At 40.9% G+C, this 20,143-nt stretch overlaps 3 protein-coding genes and 1 pseudogene across 6 annotated transcripts in view; all 4 read right to left on the bottom strand.

The window, feature by feature from the left end:
- Positions 1-6: 6 nt before the first annotated feature.
- LOC109990895 (glutathione S-transferase A) lies at positions 7-3,422 on the bottom strand. The gene is made up of 6 exons (XM_020643164.2): positions 3,163-3,422; positions 2,941-3,006; positions 2,645-2,750; positions 1,955-2,073; positions 603-706; positions 7-517 (listed from the first exon to the last, which is right to left on the bottom strand). The coding sequence occupies exons 1-6, from the start codon at positions 3,328-3,330 to the stop codon at positions 388-390; spliced, it is 693 nt and encodes a 230-aa protein (XP_020498820.1). The 5' UTR covers positions 3,331-3,422; the 3' UTR covers positions 7-387.
- A 2,571-nt stretch (positions 3,423-5,993) lies between these two features.
- On the bottom strand, positions 5,994-10,639 carry LOC109990914 (glutathione S-transferase A). Its single transcript, XM_020643186.3, has 6 exons — positions 10,378-10,639; positions 8,381-8,446; positions 8,139-8,244; positions 7,799-7,917; positions 6,632-6,720; positions 5,994-6,559 (listed from the first exon to the last, which is right to left on the bottom strand). Exons 1-6 carry the CDS (start codon positions 10,543-10,545, stop codon positions 6,427-6,429), a joined length of 681 nt encoding a protein of 226 aa, XP_020498842.1. The 5' UTR covers positions 10,546-10,639; the 3' UTR covers positions 5,994-6,426.
- A 266-nt stretch (positions 10,640-10,905) lies between these two features.
- Positions 10,906-11,793, bottom strand: LOC136177148 (glutathione S-transferase A-like; annotated as a pseudogene).
- Positions 11,794-12,342: 549 nt separating this feature from the next.
- fhod3a (formin homology 2 domain containing 3a) overlaps positions 12,343-20,143 on the bottom strand; it is a 55,455-nt gene continuing 47,654 nt past the window's right edge. For 3 of the 4 annotated variants that reach the window (XM_065948010.1, XM_065948012.1, XM_065948013.1), the window contains 10 exons: positions 18,966-19,124; positions 18,439-18,621; positions 17,469-17,588; positions 17,041-17,202; positions 15,567-15,757; positions 15,104-15,308; positions 14,943-14,966; positions 14,466-14,676; positions 14,196-14,360; positions 12,343-13,610 (listed from right to left, as the gene is read on the bottom strand). In XM_065948010.1, the coding sequence (XP_065804082.1) occupies positions 13,534-13,610; positions 14,196-14,360; positions 14,466-14,676; positions 14,943-14,966; positions 15,104-15,308; positions 15,567-15,757; positions 17,041-17,202; positions 17,469-17,588; positions 18,439-18,621; positions 18,966-19,124 (1,497 nt within the window). In that variant the 3' untranslated portion in view covers positions 12,343-13,533. The remainder of the gene's footprint in view (positions 13,611-14,195; positions 14,361-14,465; positions 14,677-14,942; positions 14,967-15,103; positions 15,309-15,566; positions 15,758-17,040; positions 17,203-17,468; positions 17,589-18,438; positions 18,622-18,965; positions 19,125-20,143) is intronic. The other variant, XM_065948011.1, reaches the window with a different exon arrangement.

Below are 20,143 nucleotides of genomic sequence, written 5' to 3'. Positions count from 1 at the left end.
GGTGAATTTCAGCTTTACTTTCGGAGACCTTTATTTATCCGTTTGGTAAAATATGTTGGTATAGAAACCTTTAATTACATTACTCCCTTTGTTTAAAGCCTGTGTTGAGCATGTTTCAGTAAAAGCTGGAATGGAAGAAGACTTTGATGATAACAACAAGGTTTTTAATAAAGCACCAGCAGAAACTTCGTTTTTATTGTATTTGGTTACAGCATATAAAGTCTTACTTGTAGTGGAAATCGAAAACTAATTATGTTACCAGAATAATGGCAGTAACAGTAAATGTACATTATTTTTTTCCAAATAATGCACACAGCTAAAGTAGTGCAAAGCAAGGAGTGATCACACATCAGGAGCAGGTCCAGTGTGTCAGATAGTGCTGGAGTCTTAGAGGTCCTTCAGTAGGTCCTGTCCAGGGGTCTCGAGCCAGGTAGGAGGCCAGCTGGCTTTGATGCTGGGCCGCTCCTTCAGACAGTTATAGTAAGCTGCCAGTTTAGGATAACGCTCTTCGGATAACCTAAAACGCGAGGAAAAGTGAATGGAAGGTTCACATTACAAATATACGGCTGCTTGGTAACATGCAGGAAATGATGATAACTTACCCATAGCGGAAGAGATAAGCGATGCTTGGGAAAACAGCCACATCAGCCAGGGAGAAGCACTTTCCTGCCAGGAAACAGCATGACTCCTGTCCTGATGCACAAATCTGAAAACCAAGATAATTGTATCAGCTGATGAAAATAGCTGCAATTATTATTCCAAAAATAATATATCAACATGTTAGTTGTACAGATAGATAAATTATAAAGTAGGTGCTTGTGTCAATTTAACATATAGCTGAGCATTTTGGAGGGAACTTTTTCAATGTCTTGCAGCGATTTAAATGAGAATAGTGACATCATTTAACCAAAACACGTGAAGCTTTAGAAAAAAAAAAAAAAAGATAAGGCTAGCTTAACCTAAACAGCCTAGAGCAACTAGCATGGCTCTGCCCTAAAGTAGCCTAAGGCGCAAAAAACCTCAGCTCGAGTTGCCTTCATATGCCATTGTATTGTTTTTGTTTAACTGGCGTATAACTATTGTGTCAATAATATTTGTAATCATTTGCCGCAATATTTTTTTGTGTCCCCAACTTTTAGATTTTATACATTTCTAAAGGAAATGTTATGTGATTATAAGACAGAATTACAGTCTGAGAGGCAAGTGTTTCACCCACAGACAGTCGCTATAAGCTAACTGCTTACAGGATGTTACTAGTGTTTGTGCTATGCTAAGCTAGGCTAGCAGCGTCATTTGACCATACTAAGTTCTGAGTGTTAGGCCTATCAATATTCTCATCAGTTATTCTTTGTTCTTGTTGCTTAGTTTCATTTATATGCACTCGTTGCCATGTTTTCTGTTGAGGATCCTGATCTTAGTTTTCAGTAGTTCCTATTTTAGTTTGCAGTTTATTTCCCTGCATAGCAGGTCTATTGTTACTTCCTGTCTCTATGCGTTTCCCTCCAGTTCTGATTGCCTTCAACTGTGTCTGGAGTTCTCTTTTCTGCATGTTGGTCCCACCCTTTAATTACGCAACTTGACAGAATGAGCTGACACAGAAGTGAAGGAACACTGGGACTAACTAGACACAGATGAAGACAATCAGTTCAATCAAAACTGGAGGTAAACGCATAGAGGCTGGAGGAAACAATAGACATGCTACACAGGGAGATAAACTACAAAACAAAGCAGGAAACACTGAAAACTAAACTCGAGAATATCATCAGAAAAATACACAGGAAGTCAAAAAATGTGAATGACAAAATGAAATAAACAACAACAAGGAAAATACAAACTAATCAGAGCATCATAACAGAGGGAGATTGTGATGAAGGTTAAGTCTTGCAGATCCTATGCAGCCCTAAATCTATAGTCTTATATGTTTGTAATGTATTTTAATCATATGTAGGTGTACCTTCTGCAGGTATCCCTCCCACAGCTGGGCCTCAGCTTTGAGAGTCTCTCGGTTTCTCTTCACAGCACTGTCGTGTCTCTCTCCTTCTGGGACCTTATAGTTGTAGTAGATAACACTGGCTGAAAAAAAAAAAAAAAAAAAAAAAAAAGTAGACAGACAGGCATTCAGTGGGGACAGCGTCTCTCTTGAGGTTTTCAAGATTTATTTTTTTTTAAACATCTGCTACTACAGTATAACTGCTCTCATTTCCTTTGCAGCTGAGGGAGGGTCAGTCTTATGCAACTTAAGTTTTTGAACTGAAGGCAGTACAAATGGCTCAAGTAGAGTGTTAACCATTTTGTAAATGCACAGCTCAATAGCGCATGGCATGTGTTTTAAACAACTCAGGTGTCTTGGAGAGGAGAGGGCAAGATCATGTGGAGTTTCTTCTAGGGAGATTGACTGATGACATGAAGTCTCAGTGGTTCAAAGGTGGCAGTGTGCTGTTTGATGTTGCCAAGAGCAACATAATCCCAAAAGAATGACCTCATAGTGGTAACACAACTTAAGTGAAAGTTGTTCACCAGCCTGGATTGGCTTTAATACCACATGCCTAAAAAAAAAGCTGAGTAAGGCCTGTTTTAGCGACATTAGCATGCAGGGTGAACAGCAGCCTGTATCTCGTCAGCATGGCAACATCAGTGTACATACCCATCTTGTCGGTAAGTGCGAAAGCCTCAAACATGCGCTGGTACATCATGGCCTGCCCCTTAGGACAGTCAGGGATCAGCTTGGTTCCCTGGGACTTGAACTGGCTCTGTTGTTTGAGACATGAACGGAGATACTATAATGAGTAGCTGCATGAAGCTCTGGCTGCTGTTCCTCTGTGGTGTAGGATGTCAGAGGAGGCATTGTTTAACAGAGAACACAAGCAGCCCACCTAATTATTAACTCCTTGTTGGCAGACAGACGGATACAACTTTAATAAAAAAGGGCCAAGTTCTTACCTCCAGGTACATGCAGGCTGCGTAGGACTCATTCAGGACATTATCTCCATGTTTGAAGGCTGGAAGCTTTAAGAAAGAAGGTGTGGAATCAAAACTTAAAGTTCCTTTATTACTTAAAGACATCAACAAAAGTAGATTACATTTTTGCATGTTTGTGGAAAAAAAAAATGCTGACACATTAATCTTTTTTTAAAGGTAATGGAGGGTTGAAAGTAAACTTACCTGTCCCCTGGGATTCATGCACATGACTTCCTGCGACTTGTGCTCCCCTTTCTCAAAGGAGAGCAGTTTCTGGTTGTATCCCTGCAGGTTCTTCTCCTCCAGAGCGATCATCACCCTCCAGCAGGGAGGAGAGCCGGAGCCCCACAGCAGAGTCATGTCCTTGGCCATAGTTGTCAGTGTGAACTGCTAATCCTTACAGCAGCTGAAGTTGTGAATGGTGGAAGAAGGGAAGGGTGAAGCAGGAATGTGGGTGTGTGTGTGTGTGTGTGTGTCTGGTTTTATAACAAGCTCTGTGTCAGGATTGGTGGAGTTAAGCCCCATCCCATTTCTTTGTTGGCAGCAAAGCACTGTGACTTCAAGAAGCTCCGATAGTTCACAAACTATCCAAGCACATGAACTCAAACTTCAGAAACTCAGTACCAGCGGGGGTTCAAAATGAAAGGTTGCATGTTTCAGTTGCTGCATTGAAAAATTTGTAAAGTGTCTCTCTTGTTACTTGCTTGCATTTGAATTAGCATAAGCAAAGTCTGATGTGAGGTTCATTGACTTCTCTTGCTTTGTATTAATACTCTTTGATCTATTTGTAAAAAGCAAATGTGGGTCATGGCAAATGGGAATGTCACACTGACATAATTAAACCACCTATAACATGCTTTTTTTTTTTTACTTCTAACCTACTTGTTCCCTGAAGTCAGAACTTTACATCAAAATGTCAAGTTAATGAGTCAATTTCTGCAGTTTCTTTGTGTGCATCGGTTGTCATTACACTTGTCAGTATGTCACTGTTGTGATTGTGCAACTATCATTTGCCGTATTAGTGCTATGTCATTCCAGCGAACTTTAACCCTCTTATAATTTGTATCAGTAGAGACCTGTCAGTAGGTTTCCATTCTGCCAAAGTCATTAACTGGTTAACTAATTTATGCTCATGTCATACTGATATCTGACTGTTGAAAACTCACAGTGACTCAGCACTTTTGGCTCACCCCTGCACACACACACAGAGAAGAAAAAACAGTTCTGGCACAGCTATTCAAATTCACAATCAAATCATAAAGTCATGCAGAATTCACCACCTGTGACATGTAGCCCTGCATTTAAGATTGAGCTGTAAAAAGGTAGCTACCACTTTTCACACTTTATTTTCTTCTTTGTGCCTCTTTCTCCGAGTTTGGGTTTGAACTCCAGATGTGCACCCGAGTATTTACCGCCGACACTGCAATAAAGTGAACTCACTGAGTGTAAATACAACACAATCCGGTCATATATTTAATCATTTTATATCATTATCTGTGCTGGTTTGGTCCTTAGTTTGCATACAGAAAAACAGCTTTCTGCAGAAATCACACGACTAGCATGTGGTTTGCTGAAGAATTTTCCTTCCAGGGATACATTTTACTGCTGCTTGATTGCAGTTAAAGGTCTGGGATTTTCAGTCCAATTTTCTATGCAGAGAGCTTCATCCATATTAAGTGTAGTGTGTTTTGAAGTGAGTGCAACAGCTCACATCTTCTTTTTATGTCAGTTCAAAAGAACACAGTCTGTCTTGGCGAGGAGAAGTTCTTGTGAGTGTGCTTGAGTTTGTTTGTCAGCCTTTTGCTCGACAAGCATGACTTAAGCATTTAGTTTCCGAAGCAAGAACAAAAAGAAATATTTACAGTCAAACTGGTATTCCTGCAGGAGCGATGATTAAAAACCTGTTTCTGCTATTCATGCTTGTCCCAGGGAGGTTTGAAAACATAATCTCATCATCGTATCATTAACCTTGAACTGCAGAGTTTTTTCTTTCTTTTTTAAGTCTGATGTCTTAATTATTGGATATCAGGACAGTAGAGGATTAGTTGCCAGAGATGGATCTTAAAGAAAGCACTTTTGGCCAAATACACATTTTTATTTGACAGAATTCCTTTCCATTGTAGTTTTTTAAAGTGCTTGCATTGCTGTGGTACAAACAGCTGGTGTGATTTGGTATCTCCATGATGGTTATTCTATCTCCAAAAAAAGAAATCGGATAAAAAAGAGCACACGGGATCCCACTTTGCTTAACATTTTTATTGACGCTCTAATCAAATATGTATAACTTCTGTTTGTGTGTGAGGCTTATGAACCCGTGTTCAACAGCATGTCATATTCCTCTATATAGCAGCTGTGTAACTCCATTGTTTTTTAAAGGCTTTTCAACAAAACCATGCAGGGGAGACATTATAGAGGCGTCTCATTTATGCAAAGTCATGACAACACAGGATTTGAATTACCTTTGTGTAGAGCAAACACGGACTGGCACAATCATTCAAACCATAAAACAAATGGGTCATGTCCTGAAAGACTCCCGCACCTCTTTTATATGACATCGCTTCGCTAGATTGATCTCAAAATTGGTGTTTATATAATCATGTTTAACTTTTTACTGGACCTTCTAACCACAAGAATGAACACCTCAGATGTCCCTACCTTCAGCAGTAAAATCTTTAGTTTTTCATATTGAGCTATTAAATCTACAACCACAGAGCAGGATTTGCGGTTAGAGATTTATCTTCAGGGTTACTCTCAATGGTTTTAAGGACAATGAAGGTGGCCTTCATATCAGGATAAATCGCCACGGTGCTCGTCTAACCAGTTCTAGAGCAGGTTACACTTGAGATAAGAGATAAACACGGATTAAAAAAAAACATCCGGGTATGTTGACCTTCTGTGTCGTACAAGCCTCTGATAACAATACAGTGTCTGCTGATCGTTTGTCTCATGTTTGCTGAAATGGACAATTTAGTGGTTTCAAAACAAAGTGACTTTAATAACTGACTTCATATGAACACTTCACACGCACTAAAAGCTGCTGTTTTAATGCATTTATTAGTCAACAGGGATTTGTTCGTTACACATGCCATTTATCTGTTCAACAAAAAGGTGCAATGTTTACAGTATTATAATGTGACATTTTCCTGCAGCCTATGCTTGTTACCCTGCAAACACTACACTCTGCACATTTTAATTTGTAAATCGACTGATTTCTGATGTAAAGATTGGACAGAAACACGCAGCTGTGAAAGAGAAAAAAAAAGGATTTAAAGTTAGCCTGACAAAAAATTAATTATTCTTTTACAACTGTAATACTTTGAGAACACATTTCCGTTCTTGACACTTTCTTCCCTTTTTAAAGCCGGACAAGTAAAGGGTTAGTGTTCTACATTCTACAAACTGTGAAGTTAAGCTACATAAACCAAAAACGCTACAGGCGGACGTGACAGCGAACTGTTTCCGGGGGCCTCAGATGTCTTTGAGTGTGTCTTGGCCCTTGGGGTTCTCCAGCCAGTGTGGAGGCCAGCTGGCTTTGATGCTGGGCCGCTCCTTCAGCAGAGCATAATACGCTCCCAAGTTGGGGTAACGCTCCGCAGACATCCTACAGAGCAGAAACTGCAAAGTCACAAACATGTTACGTCTTAAAAGAACATGCTAAAGTGTTCCCGCTTACCCAAATCTGAAAAGGGTGGCCACAGTCGGAAACACGATCACATCTGCCAGAGAGAAGGTCGGTCCAGCCAGGCAAGTGTTGGAGCCCAGCTAGAGAGAGGTGAAAAATACAACGTTTATTTGAACATCAATAAGTTTTGAGAAGCTGTAACCCTTAGCCTGAAGTGTCCACTTAGGCTGGTTCCACAGCTAAAGAATCCTCATTAGGCTAACACGTTTACAGCCTGCTGCAAAAGCTGTTCTGGATCTTATGCTGCATTCGTGTGCTGCTCGGGTGGTCCAAGTTTCCGAGTTGGAGAAGTCGTTCTTCCAATTCCAGAGTGTGCGCGTGATTTCAGCTCTAAAAGTCTGAATGTTAAAATGTAACCGTTATGAGTTACATTTTAGCAAAACGTTGATTTGCAATACTTGAATTAATAAAAAGTGTGTTGACATTAACAAAGCATATTTTGGCCCTCATGTGATGACGATTCTGACGTCAAGTAGGGAAGTCGGGCACCTTGTTCTTTTCCGAGTTGTTGCTCCGACTTGTTCAGGTGTTCATGTGCGTTTTTCCTACGTACCACATGAATGCAGCATTATCGCTCAATCCTCTCATCATGTCAACGGTATGGGGGGTTATTTTTTATACAACTCTCCTATTAGAATTATATTAAGCCTGAAGTTCTGTATCATGTGGGTGGTCACATTGAGGTGAAGTTACATCTGGCTGTCTGCTCGGTGTCAGCTCGGCCTTGTTTATATCATCTGTGCTTTTATTGGAGTTTTTTTTAATTAAAAAATAAAAGAAATTAAATTTTCTTCGCGGCTTAATGCTTTTACTGAGTGTCCAAGAAATCTATGCACAAGCTTTTTTGATTGAGGGAATTTTAGTAATATGGAGTAACTGTTGTTGTTGATCATGCCCCAGTATGTGTTTTTTTGGTGGTTACAAACCACCAAAATGGGCTCATCCACAAGTAAATAAATTAGCCACTGGTGTTTCCCAAACCCTCACTCCTCTCCAGCACCTTTAGTTCAAATACGGTCACTTCTGGTTCAAGAAAACCAACATGGCAGCAGCCGAATGTCCCATTAGAGGCTTCATATTCTCAGTGACATCACAATGACTTCATCGATTATTTCTACTGTCTTTGGTTTTGACTTTGTTCGCCTGCACACTCGGTACCTTCTGCAGGTAACCCTCCCAGAGCTTCAGCTCAGTGGTTAGAGCCTCCTTGTTTCTCGTCAGGGCAGAGTCATGTCTCTCTCCCTCAGGGACGTACCACTCATAGTAAATGACTGTATCTATAAAAAAAAAACACATTGAGATATTCAGATAAGATAAGGCTAGCAGAAGCACTGGATGTATGATATCATTACAGTGTAGTATTTTTTTACTTTACAATTACAATGATTCAAACAGGAATAAAAAAAAAAAAAACACTGTTGTTGGGGGAACATTTATACACATTTATATCAGAGATGGTTTTATCCTTTATTAAATGTTCCTTTTTCTTTTGTCTTACTGAGTTTGTCGTAGAAGGTGGAACCCTCAAACATGCGTTGGTACATCAGTGCTTGCTCTGTCTGGCTGTCTGGGATCAGCTTGTTGCCCTGGGACTTAAACTGACTCTGCCAGAGACACGAGAGAGAGAGAGAGAGAGAGAGAGAGAGAGAGAGAGAGAGAAACAAAAACACAAACATTGAAGAATTGTCTGTAAAATGTTTGCAGAATTGATAGTTCTCAATTGTACGCAGGCTCACTCACCTCCAGGTAAAAGCAGGCTGCATAGGATTCATTCACAATGATGTCACCATGTTTGAAGGTGGGAAGCTGGAAAAAAAAAAAAAGTTTTATGAGCAACGAGAGCTGTTCAAGGGTTAACTGCTATTAGTGTTATTGTTCTCATCATGACTTGTCTTAATGTAAATGCTACTGGGAGCTAATTAAGAAAAGCTGCTGAGCCGCATCACACAGGGACTCTTGGGGAAACATTGCCCACTACATGTTCTGTCTAATATACAGAACAAGGCCGTGAGGTACCTTTGTTAAAATGACAGAGTATTCAGAATTTCAAAACCAGTCACGAAATGACAATATTGCAAATTTAGTTAATTTCTAGCATGCTTTGCTTGAGCTACCACAACACAGATTGTATAACTCTGTAGAGAAATGGACATGCACTCTTTCAAAAATCCAGTCGATTAGATTTGATCCTGTTACGCAGTCGAGCACAGAACTGGAGGCACTTGAAGTCTTATGATTTCTTCCGTATGCTGACAGTCAACCAGTAGTTCATAAACTTTAAGTTGTCGTTGTTGTTTGGTCATTGTCGCCCTCTGCTGGGCGCTTGAATGAAAAAGGCTTTAAAATGACTCGAGGCATTGGTTCCCAAACATTTTTTTTCCAAAATTTATCTTGAACATTGGCTGCAAAAGGTACAGAATAGCAGATTCAGTGTGTGACGTCAAACTTTAAAGACAAAAAAACAACTAACAAGCCCCTTTCGTCACGGTATACTGGCTGCTCAGCTGCTGCCCATCATGGTGATATCCATGGTACTTATGTTTTACGTATGTATTTATGTCATTGTGCTGTTTCTATGGATGTACTGACTACCTCTGTTGCAAACCAAATTGCCCCTCGGGGACAATCAAGATTTTCAAATCAAATCAAATCAAATGAAAGGCTGATAGAGAGCGATAGACAGGGCAGGATAAATGTTTGGCTTGTCCTCTGCCTTCTCTAAAAGGGCATCTCGAGCTCCCGTGGCCTCAGCAGAGCCAAGACAATCATTAAAGCCTGTTCCCACCCTGGTCACAAACTGTTCTCTCTCCTGCCTGTAGGAGATACAGGTTTTTAAAGTCACGCGCAAACAGATAGAAAAACTGTGTTTACATGTGGCTGATACATTTGCATTCCTGAATTAATCTAACTATTCTTTAAAGTGCAATCCACTATTTTATGTGCTATACTTTTGATATAGCCTACTTTTATACTATTCATTTCAGATTTTATGAATTGTGTCTGCTGTGTGTTTAACTGTTTTAAAAAAAAAAAATTGTTTTAACTTGTTTGTTGATTGTCTTGCACCCTGTTTCAGACGCAGCACTTTGTACACTGTCAATAAATACTTGTGATTAGATCATATTAAAGAATAAGCTATTAAAAGTGATGCTGCAACATGAAACTTTTGCATTTGTGACGTTTGGTGCGGGTTCATTTTCAGCCTTGTTTATCTTAAAAGTCCTCTCACAAAATGTGCCATGCTTTACTAGCAATAAAAAAAAAAAAAAGACAGTGTGCATTGTTTATTGTCAGCGGGCCCCTCCCCCTGTCAGAACTCCAGACAACCCCTAGGGGGGGGGGTCCCCACAGTCTATGGTCCCACCCCACTTTTTTTTTTTTTTGGAAATCACGGATTAAAAGAAATGTGAAGTCTCCTTTAAAAAAGAGCTGCTTGGTGAACCCGATGAAAGCCGAATGAAAAGACACATCCCTCTGATTCGTCTTCAGCCTTCAGAGACAGCTGAGAAGCAAAACATTTTGCAGGAAGCTGCAACACTTTTAAATGTCTGACTTTTAAAATCGACTCTGGAATATTCTTACAACCACAGCACACAGATCAGGGTGTAATGTTTCAACTGTGGGGCTGCAGCAGGTTGAGGTTGATTTACGACACTTTACCACAATGCTGTTCACGTCAAGGCTGTTTGTTAGTCTAAAGTTTCATATTCAGCAGGTTAAAGAGGGCTACTTCCTACCTGTCCCCTTGGATTTAAATCTAACACTTCTTGGGACTTATGCTCATTTTTCTCAAAGGAGAGCAGTTTCTGGTTGTATCCCTGCAGGTCCTTCTCCTCCAGAGCGATCATCACCCTCCAGCAGGGAGGAGAGCCGGAGCCCCACAGCAGAGTCATGTCCTGGGCCATGGTTTTGGGATTTTGGAGCCTGAAACGTCACCGTCACGGACACTGCCACCAGATAGACTGACTCGACCTGAATAAAATGGATTTGATGTCGCTCGTTGCAAAACTTCATGGAGATATCAAAGTACATCAAAAGCGCATATTGCCATCTATTGGTCGGGAGTATCTATTACAGCTTTATCAAGTAATGCCTTAACATCTAACCAAGCATAGACGATTGAACCCTTAAATATTAAATAAACATTTTTTTTTTTTAAATGTAATATCTTTCCAATAAATTTTATATTCAAATCAACCCCCCCCCCCTCCCACTACACAATCCCGTTAATGTTGGAGCGTCTTTAGGGATTCTTCAGGGGATTCTTAACCATTGGGGCTGTAAAACTGAGAAAACAAGGTCAATTAGCCACACAAAAAAAAATAATGCACACTGTGGGCGATAATTCTACCATCATACACTCTGCAGTGATCTACCCAAAACGGAAAGCATAAACATTGTTTGGAAAGAAGACCACATCAGCCAAAGAAAAGACCCGTGCCCAGGTTTGAGCCTGCAGCCACATTGATTTAGAATCAAATGGACGACTCATTGCTTTCAGAATAGTGGATTTGTGTGTCTTTATTTGAGTGTGAGCATACTGTTCATATGTACCTTCTCCATGGAGAATGGTAGTCTTCCCAGGGTTTGAGTTCAGTGACCAGATTGTCTGTTTTTCTCCACAGCAGAATCATGTCTCTCCTCTTCAGGGTAAAATCATTGATAGTACACGACTATATCTAAGACAAATGATTAATATGGTGCGATTGTGTTGTATGCGTCTTTACATTTGCTTGCTGTGTGTTACAGAGTTTTTCAGTGAGATGGAGACCCTCCATCATGGGTTGATACATCAGTGCTTGCTCCCCCGGGCTGTCATTGGATCAGCTTGTTACTCTGCGACTTGAACTGATTCTTTCAGAAAATAATCTATGATTTGTTACGATAGACTGTATAATAGTCAACATATCCCAAATACAGTTTTATACCTCTAGTTATAAACATGCAGAACATGACTTACTCAGTACTGTTGTCTCCATGTTTGAAGTTAGGGAGTTGGAAGTTCAAAGTTTGGTTGCACTAATGAGTTTTTTTTTATTATTTGTGGTAACTTTTTGTGGTCATAATGCACATCTTATACTAACCTGTCATCTCGGGTTGACTCCCAAGACTTCGTTGGATTTGTGCTCCCATTTGACAAAAGAAAGATGTTTTTTTTTTCCCCCCCAGAGTGATCATCACATGCCAGCTTGGAGAGGATCAAACACCAACAGCAGACTCATCCACGTAGGTGCGGACAGACGCTTTGTTAATCAAACTAAGACACTTAACACTGAACAGCACAGGTAAAGTGTGGCTCCTGTTTCATCTAAAGGTTGGTCAGTATAGACACACACCCATGTTTGTGTTCCTTTGTGAACTTAAAGGCTCAGTGAAAGAAGTAAAGAACAACCACACACACACACACACACACACCCTTCGGTTTCACTCGATGTTTGTTTTATTATTGCAGAATGTGTATACACAGCATTTCAAGTGAAAATGTACTCCACCTCGGTGTCATGTTCAGCTCACCACGTAATATTTACGCAGTGATATTAACCAGTTTGTGTTGACCTAAGAGGGGAGCACATGATTCATATGGGACTTTAAATGATCCACAACCTGTCAAGTTCATACAAAGTACAACATGGTAACAGAGTTCAAACAAAATATGCAGATAACGCTCACCTCTCTCAACACAGAGAAACACATATTTAAGCTCTTTTTAATTGTTTTTATTATTTATTACAATTCACAGAACAGCATCTTTTTTTTTTAACCCCTTCTCTCTTAGACTATAATACAAGTTTCTACAGAAAATACAAAAATAGTACAACACATGAACCTCACCAAACATGCACACTGTACTTCTACAGTATTTAGTACCTGGCAGCTGAAAAGGGCATGTACACATTTTATGCAGAATTCTCTGCATGTCCTTCAAAATAGATAATAATAAAAAAAGTGTTTCCATCTCTTTGTCTTTTTACACTTTACAAAAAGTTCCTCTGAGATTAAAACATCTTTTTTTTTTCTGTGTGTGATTCGAATCAGTTTCAGCTTGAGAAACGATTAATGTCGAGTAAGGTGCAAGATGTCGGAGCTTTGCAAATAAATACTGACAACAATTTTGCCAAAATAACAAAGTCAATGGTATTCAACGATCATATCCATACATGACGGCTGTAAATGTGACATTTGTGAGTGATCTGAGAAGTAGGAGGTGCATAAAGCAAGAGGGAGAGGTGGGATACAGGTACAGCGTTGTCCCTTTTTAAATGAAAGGCACACATCAGAATGTAAACCTTTCACATTCCTACTAAACATCGACACTCGTCACTTGTCAAACATGCTGCTGCAGAAGCAAACATTTGCCTTTTTTACAAAAAGGATCCTTCTTAGTAAGCCTCTTTGTTTGAGGTGACCTCTTGGATACATCAGAGCAGGACGTCAGCAAAAAATGTAACTTCCATTTCAGCCTGTTGATATAACTGAAATTCACAGCTTTAAACAAATGAAAATGGTGAAGTCACAGATGCCGGAAATCACAAGAAAAATCTGTTTTTTGGACTAATGCAACATTTTTGTCCAATAAATGTTAAGATGAATGAAAATGTTTCACCTTATTTCATTTCTGTCCCATTCAACACAGATTCTCTTTCTTTGACGTCTGCTTGGATTTGCATTAAAAAAAAAAGAAAAAAAGAAGAACACTCAAGGCTGCAGCTTCATCAGCCAGACATGACAGGCAAAATAAGCAGCTGGCAAAATTCTAACTGGGGGGTTGTGACTGGTGGAAAAACCCCTCTACAACCCGTGGCGAAAGCAGAAGGCTGTCAGAGATGTCCCTTTGATGATTGTGGCTATGTTTCCAAGACAACAAGGACAGTCAGGAGGTCGGCTGATCACATTCATGAATCAGGAGAATCAGTAAGTCCTAAAGCAAGAGCTTCCTCTGGGGTCAGACCATTCTTAAGTGTCCGCCTCACTGCAGGAAGAAAGAAAAGGAGAAGTTAGGACATGCTTACTTCCAATGCTTTATGAACTTCCAGACTGACAGATTTAACTAATAATAAAATACATGAATTAAAACACTGTGACCTTAAAATGCTAATCCCAATTTGGCTTTTGGAAAACATATCTGTGAGCACTCTGACGCAGCTTCTTTCAAGACTAACTTTCTATTAATGTCTAATTCTACGTCCAGCGTTTTAAATCATCTAAGGGTTAACTCGGGAGTCTAAATATTGCACATCTATAAAATGTGTGAGACTTTGCTTGTTTTATCAGAGCTCTAGCACTTTGGATTTGACATTTCCCATAATGCAACTGGATGGAGGGGGTTGTGAGGCCTACTCTGCTGTATTTATACAACTCCTTCACAGACATCAATGAGGAGGACTTCTCAAGGTTCGGGGGGGAACTGGACCAGTTAAATATTCTAGCATTTATGTGAGAAGCATTTTTGTGGCTTTGTTGTACATCAACACACAAAATGAAGGAAACCTCCATAGAACTAGTTTGCTCTTTTGATTGGGGACAGAAGTGAGCGTTCAGGTGAAGCATAACTTACATGACTTGCGGTTTGCCCTGGAGCGCCTCCTCTCTCGGGGCTGGGCTCTAGTTCCTGGGCCCTGAGTGGCCGACCTCACTATGCGCTCCATTATTTCGTCGGCAGCGTCGTCTCCGCAGATCTGAGGGTCCTCCGCCGCCGGTGTCCATGCCTGCGCAGTGCGACCTTGAACGCATAGAGCAGAATGGAACCCGGTTTTACACAAAACTGTTTTGATGTTCATTCACTTCGTCTGCGCGACTCTAGTCAAGAACTTTCCGTCACCCTCACCTCCTCGTCCAGGCCGGGATCTTGTTCGTGTTCTAAGTCCTGGGACTCCGCTCGCCTCCTTGTCCCCTCCACTGAGGCTCGTTCTCAGCACTGCTTTCATGTTCTCGTGCTCCGCAGCATCCTCAGACTGGCCCAGACCCTGTGGCTGCTCACTCTCCTGGCTGCCACTAGGGGCCCTGTTGCTGCTGCTAGAGCCATAGGATGGACCACACTGAAGGGAGAGAAGAAGAAAGGAAAAGAGGATAAGAGTTTTTCAGCTTGTGTGTTTTTGTCATGCTTTGTGACACGAACATGCCAACTCACAAGTAGAACAACCAACATGTTTAGATTACAATCCCTCCTCTACCTCATTGACTCATCCATTTAGAGGTTATAATGAGTGAAAAGAAAACTTGAGGTAAAGAGATGCAGTCAGGGATAGTATTTTCATGCACACGCACACACACATATGCAGGCAACCAGCACACAGGTTGATACCTCACTCTCTTCTTCATCATCAGACTACAGGGGGAAGAAAGAGTCAAATTTAAAAGATAGTTCAGAGAAGATGAAAGGAAAAAGGAGTAAAAAAGCTCTAGATGTGGACAAAAAAAAGAAAAGAAAGAAAAGTGTTTGTGTTTCTGATGCTTGGCCCTCACAGGTGCATTGACGTCCATGATCATCTTTCCTCGGGTCTTGTTGCGCTCGCGGTGGTCGGCTCGCTTCTGTTTCTGCTGCAGCACGCGGTCTCGGGTCGTTCGGTACTCCAGCGCAAACTCGCTGAGGATTTTACTGAACCTGTGGACGCTGATCTCTCTCACGCTGTATGCCGGGTGACCAATGTAGAGCAGGAATGAGTGGAACCTGGGGGAGGAAAAAGAGAAATGACAAAACTGAGTGTCCCTAAAAGTCCTTCAGGGACAATATGTAATCAAATGGGTTATTGTAAGATTACAGACTAGACAATAAACACTTGTGGTTTTAGTGAGTAATTACTTCATTCCTCACGGGATGGGGGAATTTTACAGTTCAAGGAGTAGATCTTTTAAATGATTTCCCATGACATACAGTATTACATAATACATATAAACTTAAGCATGATTATAACTTTAATCATGCTACCTGTTGATGATCCTGCGGTGAACTATCTTGAGGATGATGATCCTCTCTGCACAGTCTTTGAGGAAGTCAGACATCTTCTGCTTTAGCTGGGGCTTCATCTCATGCTTTGCAATCACCTTTAGGTGGTCCCATGACGCTTTGCACCTTCGCTCCATTTGACACAGATTCTCCTGAAGCTGGTCGAAATCCACCTAAGAGTAGAGATATAGAAACATATTGAGGTCCAGCGGAGGGTACTACACAAAAAGTGCATCCAAAAAAAAAATGCTGAAAGTAGTGTAAGTAAATATATTTAATCTCTCTGATGGGGATACAACATATACAACAACGTACACAGGAACACAGTGAAATCAGACACTTAAAGATTTTAATATCAAGCTAAATCAACAACCAAAAAAAGCTTTCATTGTTTGACAATATAAGGTCTTACAGTTAAAGTTCTTTTGAAAAAAAAAAAAAAAAAAGACTTGAAGATAACTTCTGATTTTTCTAAAGAAGCTTGATGAGCTCATTAAAAGTCTTCCCTGCATCCATTGTTTGGGAGCCAAATTGACACCCTTATGTTTTTATAGTTAAAGAAGCACATGATGACTTGTTGCCTTTTTATAACACATGAAAAGTTTTGTCAAGTTTCATTTTTCTCTGATAATAAAGATAATGAAATGAAAGTTGGCATCAATTTTAGTTTCTAAATTTCAGCTGCATCTCTTGTTACATTCCCCCCAGAAAGCAAATCTGATTGACAGGGATCACGAGTTGGTGAACTAACGAAACACTGCACTTGTTACAAGAGGGTACCAAATGAGTGGGCCTCGGGTTTCTTAAAGGTGACAGAAGACCGCTGATTCTATCATGACAGATGAACATTAATTGGAGCCAAAACAAAGAGAAGTGGGAGTCAATGAAAAGAGGGGTAATGGAAGGAGTGACAAATGTTTAAAAAAACAAGAAAAGATGCTTCCGAATTGCAAAGTGCCTACACAATCCTGACAGTAGACAGTCTCTTCTATCCATGCTGTATACTCTTAAGACCTACTGTTCAGTTGGCGCGCATAATAGGCCCATATGTTATTGACACTCCAACTCAGATGTGATATGCACGATGGCTCAGTAAATAATACCAAACTTCACAAGGCGTGTTATTCGAACAAGCCGCATTCTTTCATTTTCACTCAAAGAAACCCCCACAGAAAGCCAACTGATGGCGTTGACTCGCTGGAGACACAAAACCAAGTGAGCGGGGACCCTTCCACCTCCCTATATAACCTCCCAGCCCGGCTGACCGTCATCAGCCATCAGCTGAGGGGGAACATCACAGGTGCAGCCAATAGCTCCTGACAAGCAAGGAAACCTGTGACCTAAGTTCCTTGGGAATCTATCCTTAAAAAAATTGTGCTTTTAATTTGACCCCTCTTGGAAATGTTTTCTAGTGTGTTGACAAAATGAGTTTTCCATTGGTGAGTGTGGTGCCTACTTTTGCCGATCGGGTGATGGCTCCGATCTCGGAGTAGAGGTCGGTGCTCTGAGGGAAGTTCTCCACCACCACAGAGCAGACGTGATGCAGCAGAGACTGCTTATGGACCGTGTCCTTTACCTCTGGAACCTTCTCCAAATATGTCATCTCAAAGCCTTTTGCCTGGACATAAGGACACACAGAATATAAAAAAAAAAAGAAAGAAAAAGCTTTCCTATATATACACTAACATAAGGTGAATCTATCATCACCAAATCACAGTAGTCAGTATGTGATGTCATTTTTAATCTACAAATTACAGGCTTAGAAAATCCAAACTCTATATAATTTACTGTCTTTACAATCTTGACAAACTACTGCTGCAAACAAAAGAAGCTTGTCATTAAGTCCCAGTATAATGATGCCACCCTGTTACGGTCATGACTCACATTGGTGCCGTTGAGGAAGTTCCCGATAGAGAGCAGCGTGGAGAGGATGAAGCGCAGAGTTTTGTTCTTCTCCAGCTGCTCCATACCTTCCTTCAGATCCTGCAGCGGCTCCGCAACTTCCTGAGTATACACACACACACACACACACACACACACACACACACAGCATTAGTGGAGTAAACTATGACTCCTAAACACGTGTTTGATGCGTCTATGGAGCACAGGTGTGTCACGCCACAAATCATCTGCGATTGTTTGAGGTCCTCAGGTTGTTTAAATGTTCTCGCCTCAGTCGGCATTCTCCCTCAAACATACTTCTGATTAAATTGAGCGCGTCTATTTTTGCTGGAGGTTCTCTTATGCGCCGGCATGGTATGTTGGTATTACATTTCCCACTAGCAAACCATCCCGCAGAGTCAAGCCGGGAACAGTACTCTGTCAAACCTGTGTTCGGGAGTTGTGCCTTTCATGGAGAAATTAGAGACAACAACATCCTGCGGCAAGCCGTAAAAAATTCCCAGGACAGAAAGAGAGGGGCTGGAATGTTTTCAATTCTCTGCATTTTTTTTTTACTTTGTTCTTGTCCTCCTGCAGATTCTTTCGCTCGAGTAAAACACGGTGTGCCAAAAGGAGACGAGGTGCTGCTAATAAGGGTGCATATTTGGTTATGTTATGATGTAACTATGTTGATGTTTTGCGGATGTTGTTTGTACTAAAAGGGATGTTGATACTCTGCATAACACACTCAGACTTAAATGCACACCACATATGCTGTGCACATTTACTCAAACCTTCAGAGTTCATTTGGCTTCATATGTTTGTGTCTGTTTCTCCTTTGATAAGATGAAGTTCACTTGCACAGCATGGATTTAAATGTGCTTTTGATAATGGTGATTGATGGTTCTTGTAAAATGAAACTTCCTCTTCTTTTTTTGTTTTGTTCGAATTGCCCCATATTATTTTTACACACCTTCTCGGTTGCCTCGTAGTCCATCTTGAAGGCCCAGAGTTGAAGTCTGGCAGAGAGCTCGCTGATGGAGGACAGGGTGAGGAGAAACTGCTCTGCTGAGCCCAGTGGGAGATCAGGGTTTGCCAGCTGGGCCTCCTGGATCCTTTGCTTCTCCTCCTCTGTGGGGATCATCGTCAGGATTTTCTGAGGGTGGGTTTAAAAAAAAAGAGGTGGGATGACGAAGAGTTGTTTTGCCAATGATGCCCGTCTTGAAAATGCCTTCAGTACTGTGGAAAAACACAGCATCGGGGATTCTTGGCTGAAAAGCGAGTTACTGTTCTCAAGTTCGCTCATCTTGTTTCTGTGTTGGATTTCTTAAGTGGACAGAGCCAGACAATGCAACAATAATAGCAATCATAGCAATGATATCACATTCATTTGGACCAATGTTCAGTTCTAGATCTGGTAAATTATATCTGAACATGAGTGACAGGTAGCCTGTCATATACAACATAAATGAATGGGTCTGGGTCATCTGTATCCCTCACCTCGATGCCCTCCTTGTTGAGCGCATACTCGTCAAAGTTAAGGATCGCCGTCTTTATGGTGCGAGGAGGAGGCAGCACCGTCAGGCCGATGTTTATGGCGTTGCTCCTCTTGGAATCCAACACAATGATCTCCTGGCGCTTGCCGTCTGCTGCTGTTTTCTGCGAGACAAAGAAAGTACAAAACGTGTCAGCGCTTCATCTTGTGTGTCTTTTCTCTCTTGTGTGGTCTGCTTTATGTGCTTGTAAGGATTAGAGGAATCATCACTCAGGTTTCATGGACTGCAGCTGTGAGAACTAGATGGTTAGAAGAATCACAGTGTCTATACAGACTATGGGCCCTATTTGGACGGCGTTAAGCGCTTGGCAAAGTGATTTGGGGGGGTGAAAATTACAACTGTGTCAGGCGGAAAATGGGAAAGACAACAGCGTGTGTGTCAAGATGCTTGGTGTCGGGTGTACGATCAGGCCAAATGTGTTTATATCTATATGTGATCAAATGACCTCATCAGCGCTTGAGGCCAGCATAGGCTATTAAAGGAAGGAGGTTGTCTGATGTCATCAAATAAAAGTGAAAGAGGATAGGTGCTAAGATCTGGTTACTGGACACTCACAACATGGAGCTTAAGACAAACACAACATTGCAACACTTTGTATTTGCAGCACCATGGAGCATGTCACAGCATAAACTCTAACATGTTCCATGTGTAAGAATAACGTTTTAGTGTTCTTTTAATCATGTTTTGTAGTTATTTAAGTCTTTCCACAGCCACTCTGTTAAATATGTATACAAACTTGAAGATTGTGTCTCTATTTACTAAAGTCTAGAAGTGAACAATGTAGGTAAATACATGATTCTGACCGGATAAAACCTTAAAAACTAGTTAAGACTAATGGTTGCATAACATGAGTTGAAATGATACCAACATACCAAATTGCTCCAACCATGTGGGTGAAAGCTTCAGTGAAATTGCTTTGAAACTATTTTATAACACCTTAACATATTTAGCATTCTGATGGATTTTTCCCTAACACTTAAAGGAGGGACCAAAGAAGGGTCAGCCAATGCAATAACAAAGCAATCTCATTCTGGCTTCAGTGTTCAGGTGGTCCTCGACACCTCCGATTATCTCATTACCTGACAGCTTTGCTTGAGCTTTTGCGATGCTTTATCTGAAGAC

The sequence above is a fragment of the Labrus bergylta genome, chromosome 19 (genome assembly GCF_963930695.1).
Source record: "Labrus bergylta chromosome 19, fLabBer1.1, whole genome shotgun sequence".
NCBI classification, from domain to species: domain Eukaryota; kingdom Metazoa; phylum Chordata; class Actinopteri; order Labriformes; family Labridae; genus Labrus; species Labrus bergylta.
The sequence above is the reverse complement of the archived record's forward strand: the minus strand, read 5'-3'. Positions and strand labels throughout refer to the sequence as shown.